The 9,866-nt window shown below is 39.6% G+C and overlaps 1 protein-coding gene across 1 annotated transcript in view; it reads left to right on the top strand.

Annotated features, from left to right (window-relative positions):
- HDAC3 (histone deacetylase 3) overlaps positions 1 to 8,265 on the top strand; it is a 33,494-nt gene extending 25,229 nt beyond the window's left edge. The window contains exons 12-15 of the mRNA XM_063447982.1: positions 2,597 to 2,655; positions 4,924 to 5,003; positions 6,226 to 6,383; positions 6,898 to 8,265. Coding sequence (XP_063304052.1) covers positions 2,597 to 2,655; positions 4,924 to 5,003; positions 6,226 to 6,383; positions 6,898 to 6,967 — 367 coding nt within the window. The 3' untranslated portion in view covers positions 6,968 to 8,265. The remainder of the gene's footprint in view (positions 1 to 2,596; positions 2,656 to 4,923; positions 5,004 to 6,225; positions 6,384 to 6,897) is intronic.
- The last annotated feature ends 1,601 nt before the right edge of the window (positions 8,266 to 9,866 follow it).

The following is a 9,866-nucleotide window of genomic DNA, read 5'->3' on the forward strand; positions in this document are numbered from 1 at the left end:
ACTCCGCTCCGTTACGGACCTGAGGGGAGCTGATGCAATACTTGGCTTGCCAGGGGACTTTCTAATGCTTAACAAACATCCAGGAAACCTACGATGCACCGATGGGATCCAGCAAAAATCACGCCATTTGTGCCTCAAGTAAAGTCTGCCGCTTACATGACTGCCACCATATGAACAGAGGGACTCTCTGCCCCAAAACATCCTCAATAACCATAAGGACACCTACCACTAGCGGTTTGAAGTTTAACTTTTGATTTAGGAATCCTTACCTTTATATTTTTCTCTGAAGAGCGAAGACAAACCTGAGGGCACTATCTGACTCAAACCATGGAACTCTCTGCCTACGGTCTACTGATTACTTTTTACATGGGGACAATATCTGTTAGTGGCTCTAAGTTGATTCATTCTTATTTTTTTTTTAAATTTAGTTGCAAACATTTCATTGTTATTATATATGTAGAGCAAATTGCCACCAGACACGTCCCTCAGCCCATCTTCGACCTGGTCGCAAACAGGGACCTCATGGTGACATTTTTGCATTTTAATGCAAAGTTACCGAAGGACCAAATTGCAGAAAGTTGTAAACCGTGTTTTTTCCACTTTCTAGTTCTCTTTTCAAATAGTTTGTGGTTTTGTTTTGATTATTTATAAAAACTGGTTATTCTGCTTCAAAATTTAACAATTGGACACCTTTTTAATGCAAGATTTTACTCTGAAGTTTATTTGTAACACTCATTTTGTGGATTTTACTTTAGGTATACAAAAAATCGTATTGAATTGTTTTATTTTTTTTATCTGAAAATAATCATCACTTAAAGGAACACTATAATGTCAGGAATATAAAACTGATGTGACTATTTAGATCTTTGGCCCCCTGATTTTAGTCTCCTTTTCTCCCTTGCCGCAGCTGGCCCTGCCTTGCTCCACTTCCATAACGGAGATCATCAGTCGTGATTATCTAAGCCAATCCAATGCTTTCCTATAGGAAAGCATTGGGGAGGCTATTGTGCATGCATGGCAAAACACTGGTGACTTCAAATAGAGGTGTTGCTAGGCACGTTGTAAACTTTGTCTCTGAAAAAACAGCATTTACATTGAAAAGCTTGCAGGGACAGGCTATAGAAACCAGAACCACTACAATACGCTGTAGTGGTTCTGGTGACTATAGTGTTCCTTTAAAGGACCACTCTAGGCACCCAGACCACTTCAGCTTAATGAAGTGGTCTGGGTGCCAGGTCCCTCTAGGATTAACCCTTTTATTTTATAAACATAGCAGTTTCAGAGAAACTGCCTCCAAATCCTCTAGTGGCTGTCTCACTGACAGCCGCTAGAGGCGCTTGCGTGCTTCTCACTGTGAAAATCACAGTGAGAGCACACAAGCGTCCATAGGAAAGCATTGTAAATGCTTTCCTATGAGACCGGCTGAATGCGCGCGCAGCTCTTGCCGCGCATTCAGCCGAAAGGGAGGATCGAAGGGGGAGAGGAGGAGGAGAGCTCCCCGCCCGGCGCTGGAATAAAGGTAAGTTTTAACCCTTTACTCTCCCCAGAGCCCGGCGGGAGTGGGTCCCTGAGGGTGGGGGCACCCTCAGGGCACTATAGTGCCAGGAAAACTGTCATATTTTATTCATCTGAATGGTTTTAGTTTAGTTTTAGTCTACTAAATCTCAAATATTTTAGTCAACTAAAATTTGACTAAAATTGTTAGCTGACAAAATTAACACTGGTCCGGATCCCACTGCTAGAATCGCTTGCTATCAGTCCAGGGATACATGTATTGTCTGGTCATATTTTCAAACCTGTTTTTCTAATCTGTAAATTAAAGGCATATTTTTCAAGTGTAGAAAAATGAATCTATTAAACAAGATTCATTCTGATACTACTGATACCGGAGAAACTGACGGAAGCCAAGCACAGAGAGATGGACACAGGTTTCTTCAGGAAGGAAGAGATTCTTTATTCGGTTCACCGATCGGGACTCAGAGGGACTAATGTCACCAAAATACAACAAGTTCTGAGCCCCGGACAATAGTGCAGGCTCCTTATATAGGCATATAACTCCTCCCATATTAAGCTCCACCCGCACATTCTCTTGACCAATCAATACAAATAAGAATTAACTTCCTGCTTGACCGCATGGCTTGTCCAGCACAATGGAGGAGGGGAATACTACATCCTGTATTCTTGCACATGCTCCGTACACTACTGATCGTATCTTGCCACGTGCAACCAACTGATCGATACGTCAGCATATGCACGTACACATGCCACGTGGTAATCTCGGCCTACTAATTTATTTTTACCGAGATTCCACCACACTACATCATTCTACTGTACTCTCAAAGCCATAATTCTTAAGTGCAAAGAGACATTTACTGTGTTGAAAAAAATAATTTTATTATTGAGTATATTAAATGTTCAGAATTTGGGTCATTATTATGGGTCTCATTATTAAACATTTTTATTACATGGTGTAACATCTCTTATCTAGCTGTTGTTTCCCTTTCACTTGCTGCTTATTAAATACCTTTTTTCCCATCTTCTATTTTCTAATGCTTAATCAAAAGTTAAACTGAATTTGAGTCATTCTTTATTTTAGGACGTATGAAACGTCTCTGCTAGTTGATGAGACAATCAGTGAAGAGCTCCCATACAGTGGTATGTACCAACATGTTAAGAAAAGTTGCTTTTAATGATTGTGTTGTATATAGAGTAATACATCACAAAAAACATCATCCTGTATTGCTTCCTTGCTTCGTCTGGATTTTAGAACCAGCAAACCGCAACATGAGGTTCAGCAGTGTATGGGATCCAGCCTTTTTTTTTTTTTTTTTTTTTCTGTTATCACAGGTTTCCCCTGATATACTGGCTCATACATTATAATTTTTTTTTACGTAGTTTAATGCCCCATGTTAAGCCACTTAATGGCTGGTTCAAATCTATCATACAGTATGTGTAAATCAGTGTTGCATTGGCAAAATATCAACAAGGGGATGAATAGGAAGAACACAATACGTAGTATAAACAGTGTGTTTGTTGAACTAACGTTGGCTAAGGCTGCTTACCTTTCCAGGGATTTGGTGAGGCTACAAAATATGTAAACCACTGGCATCGAAAAAAAACGGAGGGCAATAGTGCTGTTGTTCACAATCTTGGTGTGAGAGTAAGATGGGCCATAACTAGAGAAGTGGAGCTTGTTGGTGGAACAGGAGTGTGCTCTTGGCTAGTATGTTCAGGTGTGTAGCTTATGTCTTCCTAGCCTAATTAACCCATAGGCGAAAAAAGGGGGTGGGGGGGAGAAACAGTGGAAAAAGTAGCTATTCGTTCTGAGAAGGGTCAAGGTAATTATCCTGCCCTGTGTGTGAGGAGGTGGGCTTTTGTGCCTTGCAGGAGAAGGCTGTCTAAGTGCATGAGTCCTGTTTGAGGTCAGGTTTTGGCTCTGGCATTGGCACCCGATGCGGTCTGCCTGGGCACAAATTCCTCAGTAGTCCCTGGGTTCCATCTGTGGGTCGGTTGAGGCGCTGTACCCGGAGCGTCAATGCTGAGGGAGTGCTGGGGGATTCCTAAGCACTGCAGGAGCATTGCGGCTTCCTGGAGGTCTTGGATGATGTGGGTTGAATCCCCATAGAGGATTGACAGTGATCGAGAAGGACGCCATCTATAGCCTATCTTGTGCCGTTGTAGAAGGGAGGTGAGTGGTCTTGGTTCTTGGCGCCATGCCAGAGTGCTGCCGCTTAGGTCTGCATAGAATGTCAGTGACATGCCTTCGAAGGTGTAAGGCGAGTTGCCCCTTAGCGCATTCAGGATAGTTGCCTTGTCATTTCCTTTTTAAATTGTATTATCAGGCCCATTGATGTTGTAGGTGGTGCTTTTGCAGGTTTGGGCTCCCGGAATATGCCTTCTGTCATTATTGTTTTGGACTGTTTGGACAGTAAGGCTGTCAGCAACCTTCTCACCACATGTGGAAGCTCCGCTTTGGATAGGTTTTCAGGGATTCCCCTGACTTTCAGATTGTTCTGGCGGCGGGAGTCGTCTAGTGCAGCAAAGCTGCATTCATAGGAGTCATTTTGCTTTTCCAGGTCGCTGACCTCTTGTTGGAGAGTTGTGATCTGCTTCGTGCAGGGGTGTGAGATGGTTTCTAGTGCTCCAATTCGGCTGGTCAAACCCTGCAGGTCCTGGCGTACCGTGGCCATGTCTGCCTGGAGGTTTTTTTGTAGGTACGCCAGTAGCTCTTTTAATGTTGTTGTCACCGGAGCGGAGTCTGGCTTCATTAGGGAAGTTGGCGGTGGAGGAAGCGCCTGAGCAGGTACGTAGCCTTCCTCCGTTCCACAGGCGAAATCGTCTGAGAGGTCTGAGCAGTCCACAGTGATGGAGGCCATTTTAGGCCTGTGAGCGTCATGAGCCTGCCGCCACAAATCCCTAATGTTCATGCCCATTCGGGCTACATCCTGCTGTAGTTTTTTTTTTTTTTGTCTTTTTCCCCATGGGGCTTAAGCACGCTGGGGAGATCTTCAGGGCACAGTAAGGCCAGTCTGGATGCCGAAAATTGGGTAATTATGACCCTCCGGAGCTCCACACACATGCGATCGTCCGCTTTGGCTGTCAGACTCTGGCCCCCTCCAGCACTTTTATTGATGGATATTGGAGTACATTTCTAGGTTTATGGTTTTGATTTTTTTTTTTTAGTTTTTTTTACATCGTTTTTACATTTTTTGCTCACTAATTGCGAACTGTAGTAATAGAAGTACACGTATTCCTTGTGTTTCTGGGCACAACTCCTTGGTTTCCACTAGGTGTCACTCTGGTACTGGCTGTGAAATTCATCATGGCAGCAACTTTTTCCCTCTTTGTAATATGAGCAAATTACAGATGTGTTCTGATGTTGTTTCAAATTATGAAAACTCATTCGATGTTCTTCCACCACAGAATATTTTGAGTACTTTGCACCAGATTTCACATTGCACCCGGATGTGAGCACCAGAATTGAAAATCAAAACTCTAGACAGGTAAGCAATTGTATGTAAATCATTAAATTCTACTTGAGGTTACAACTTTTTTTCCAGGTAGAATCATAAAACAAAGGCACAAAAAATATATATATATATTTTTTTTTTGTGTTCATTACAAAATCGTACGCCACAGGGCTATATTACTTGTAAGCTATGTTCTGTGATACAAAGAAATATGTTTTCCTTTAACGTTTACAAGATATTTCACTTTAAGTGAGAGGTCCATAATTTTTTTTTTTTTGTCTGTGTATACCCTGGTTTTGTCTTACTCTATTGGAGTTATACATTTGAATTCCTTTTTGGTCAGAAGCACAGCATGCAGGTAATCAAGACCTAGTGTGCTAAACAAGTCTGCTGCTACAGTGTAATGTTAAGCCAGGAGATACACTTTTCATGTTAATTACAACAGGATAAACAATGGGGATATGTTACTTGTAATGTTCTGTTTTCAGTAATATTAGATGAGGTTTTCCTTTAAAAGGAATGCTTTACAGACTAAAACAACTTCAGCTTAACCCCTTAAGGACCAAACTTCTGGAATAAAAGGGAATCATGACATGTCACACATGTCATGTGTCCTTAAGGGGTTAATGTGAAGCAGTTATGTATAGATCATGCCCCACCAGTCTAACTGCTCAATTCCGGTCTCCTGTACTTCTAAATGCCTACAGGAGCCTCATGTGTGTAACTAAAGTTCATTTAACTTGAACACACAGCACTGTAAATATGAAACACTTTTTTTCATGGATGCGGTTAGCCTCAGCCAGGGGAGGTGTGGATAGGTCTGCATAAGTAAAACGATGTAACACCTAAATGGCAGAGAATTGCACATTAAGAAAGCAGGAACATGATCTATACATATAATTATTTAAGCTCAAGTTGTTTTGGTCCTTAGGGTATCCATTTAAAGCATACTTTTGGGGGGGTCTTAAAGAAATTGCCTACAGCTCAAATTTTAAGGTGTAATTTTTTTTAAAAAAGCCATTAATATAGCATTAGGGAGTACAGATTGATGCATCCTGCAGCAAAAGTCTGCTTCTGTCTTGCAGACCTTTTCCCAAACATTATGTTCAATTCTCCTTGGATTTTGCATTGTCCAAACTGTCCTCCAAATGATCCTTGTTAATCTTTAGTGCTGGGATTTGAAATGAACATTAATAGTAGCCAAAAAATATATTGTGCATCCCTCATCAAGTGTGTGCTCTTTCATATCTTGTAGTATTTGGATCAAATCAGGCAGACCATTTTTGAAAATCTGAAGATGTTGAACCACGCACCCAGTGTTCAGATCCATGATGTTCCATCAGACTTGCTGAGTTATGACCGCACAGATGAACCCGATCCTGAAGAGAGGGGCTCAGAGGACAACTACAACAGGCAAGTGTATTTATATTTTTTTTAAAGCTTTTGCATGAGCATACACCCATGTTACAGATCACGTTTCAAACTCCATATGACAGACCTTTTATTTAAGTGAGCCTGTTAATAGCCCAGGGTGGGTGATCTAATGGAAGTAAGGTGGCAACACCCAAACTGTTTAAATCTATGTCTACAGATATGCTCTTTATTAAAGGTTCATTATGGAAATTCCTCTAGCCTGCATCCTCTCCCTTCTGAATTCTTTGTCCGTAAATAAATGAAAACTTTACATTTCGAAGAAATTAAATAAGCAGCAGGGTGCATGCCCATGAAAAGATCAAATCGCTGAATCATGTGAAGCAAAGTAAATACATTACAGATTGTTATCCACTTCTGTAGAGTATTTCATTAGGTGACTGGTACACTTTAACTTACCAGTGCATTGGTATTCTCTTGTCTGCAAGCTTAAAACTGTTCTGAAACACATCATTTTGTTCATTTTTTTTTTAATATTATTTTGTATTGTCTGCAGGCCTGAAGCCTCAAACGAATTTTATGATGGAGACCATGATAATGACAAGGAGAGCGATGTTGAAATTTGAGTGGCTAAGCAAAATGGGAATCTTTGACCGAACACCAAGTGAACTTTGAGATGTCACTACAGATGGTTGATTAATGTGAGAACTTGGATTAGGGTTTTTGGGGTTTTTGTTTTTTATGGACATTGAAGACCCTGTGTTTTCCCATTCAAGGATACCTCTTTTCGTGTGGGATTTGTATCTTTTCAGTAACATAAGTTCAGCAAGGAGAACCAAAAAGAGGAACCCTACATGATTGCAATCCCATCAGCAGACAAATGGTGGGAGTGTTTCCAAAGCCAGTCATCTTTTGAAATATTCCATATATATATACATGCAAAAATGTAGTTGGCTGTATTGGTTTCCCTTTACAAAACAAGTTGTATTGTTTTGCTGACTTATGACCTGAACTTTCTATCACAATGAATATGTGTTAACAAAATAATGTGCTATTAAATTTACCCTATACATTTAACTGGACATATGCTACACCCATAATCCCCATGTTGATTGTTTAGCTATGGTCACCTGTCTTGAAAGCATGAGTTGGGTGCGCTTTAAAAAGCTAGCCTTTTAATCTGTTCATTGTGGTAGCCAAATCACTATCAATTTTATGATTGATCCAATACAGTAGTATAAATATTAGGCTATTGGCATATGGCTGTATCACGCCCCTATTTTGGCTTTGAGTTATGTAAATGACTAAATAAACATGGTTATTCGCCAAGTGAGAATTGCTGGAAATTCAAATTGAATTTCAAACTTAAGACCAAAATTGACTAACTGGAAAAATTCAAGTCTGCTATACTTCCAGTTTAGCTTATTTGGCATTAAATTTGACTTGCACTTTGAATTCCTGAGAATATGCAATTTAGTGAATAACTTACATTATACCAGATATAACTTACCAATCTATTTAGGTGCAGGCACATCCCTTACTTGCTAAACTAAATATAAAAATTTAATTTGGAAGAAACCAAAAGATTAATTTGGATATCACAATGCGTAGACCAAATGTGATTATTTAAAGGGAAGATAAAATCCAAGAATGACCGGTTGGAAATGTGCTTTTCCACTTTTTTGTTTTTAAAAACACTTTGACGGCTAATAAAGTGTTATTTTAGCAACTGTATTACTTTTCTTTTCTTTGATCGTTCTCAGAAGTGTTTCAACAGTTTTTGTAAGTAAAATTACTCTGTTCCGCTGCCATCTATTTATTGTAACTGTACTTTCACTGTCTGCGGCATGGTGACTACGTTATTTGGGGGTGGGGTTTTCCCCCTCTCTCTCTTTCAGAGTGAGACTTCCACAAACCTTTGCGGGGGGAAAAAAAAATAAATCCTCTGCTTACTAGAGATTTCATCTTGGAGATTTCTTAATGTGGAGATATCTTGCAGCATTGTTTTCCAATAGGTATTGTTATTTATAAAGCGCCAAAATATTCTGCAGCGCTGTGCAATAGGAAATAACTTATTGCAATACATGATTGACATATTGGAACAGTAGGTGAAAAATGCCGTGCCCGAACAAGCTTACAATGTAAAAGTAACTACACCCTATCGGGTAGTTAATAATTAACCTATTTTATGTAGCTTTTTTTTTTTTTTCTCCCGTAGAGAACCCAAGGAGTGTCACTGCATGTCTCCTGATTTAACCTAATCTTTGGTATACACTCATGCAGTCATAGAGTGAATTATATACTATATAATATTTTTTGTAACTCAAAGTGAATTAAAATGTTAATCTGGTTTTGACATCATTTGAAATTCACTATGAATCTTTGACAGTTCACACTTCATTGATAACATGTCAGCATTATTCACAAAAATGTGATTTGTTTAATTTAATTTTTTTTTATTTTTTTTTTACAGTTTGCTGTTTACTGAATACATCCCAAATTGAATTTCAAGTAAAAATAGCTAAATAAATTTTAAAAATCTCAAGTCAGATTTCATTTACGCTGTTATTGGAAATTTATTTTGAATTCCTGACAAGTAGCAGTGCAGGGGCTAAACTAATTTACTTGAGTGAGGATTGTCAGAATTCAAAGTGAATTTTAAATTTAAGGTTCTAGTTGCTGAACTGAAAGCATGATTAATTTGGAGAATACACCCTGAACAAAATTATAAACTCCACTTTTGTTTTTGCCCCCATTTTTCATGAGCTGAACCCAAAGATCTAAGACTTTTTCTATGTACACAAAGGGCCTACTTCTCTCAATTTGTTCACAAATCTGTCTAAATCTGAGTTAGTGAGCACGTCTCCTCTGCTGAGATAATCCCTCAACATCACAGGTGTGGCATATCAAGATGCTAATTAGACAGCATGATTATTGCACAGGTGTGCCTTAGGCTGGCCACAATAAAGGCCACTCTAAAATGTGCAGTTTTATCACACAGTACAATGCCACAGATGTCACAAGTTTTGAGGGATTGTGCAATTAGCATGCTGACTGCAGGAATGTCCACTAGAGCTGTTGCCTGTGAATTGAATGTTCATTTTCCTAAACGTCCAAGCGGCAGTCATAACAAGTGGGATGTAGTTGCCCATTCCTCACAGGACAGGTAGCATTGAAAAGGTTAAAACAACAAAATGCAGTCACCACCCCCAGTGTCCTCCCCTCCTAGCCTTATAAAGGGCAACTCTACCCTGAGGTCCCCAGTATATAACAAGCTAAAAGAAGGAAATCAGTTTACACTTTTTTTTTTATAGTATAAAGGGAGGGAAAGCATGACTACCACTTGGACTAAGGAAAAAAATTTAAGGTAGGTAAAATTTAGGTTTTTCCTAAACGTCCAAGCGGCAGTCATAATAAGTGGGATGATATAGCAAGATAAAAACACAGGGCAGGAACAATTTAACTTGGAGAACCCACCATACAGGAGCCTGTGGATTATGGCTCCTGAATCCCAAAGTATACCAT

Source organism: Pelobates fuscus, chromosome 3 (assembly GCF_036172605.1).
Source record: "Pelobates fuscus isolate aPelFus1 chromosome 3, aPelFus1.pri, whole genome shotgun sequence".
NCBI classification, from domain to species: domain Eukaryota; kingdom Metazoa; phylum Chordata; class Amphibia; order Anura; family Pelobatidae; genus Pelobates; species Pelobates fuscus.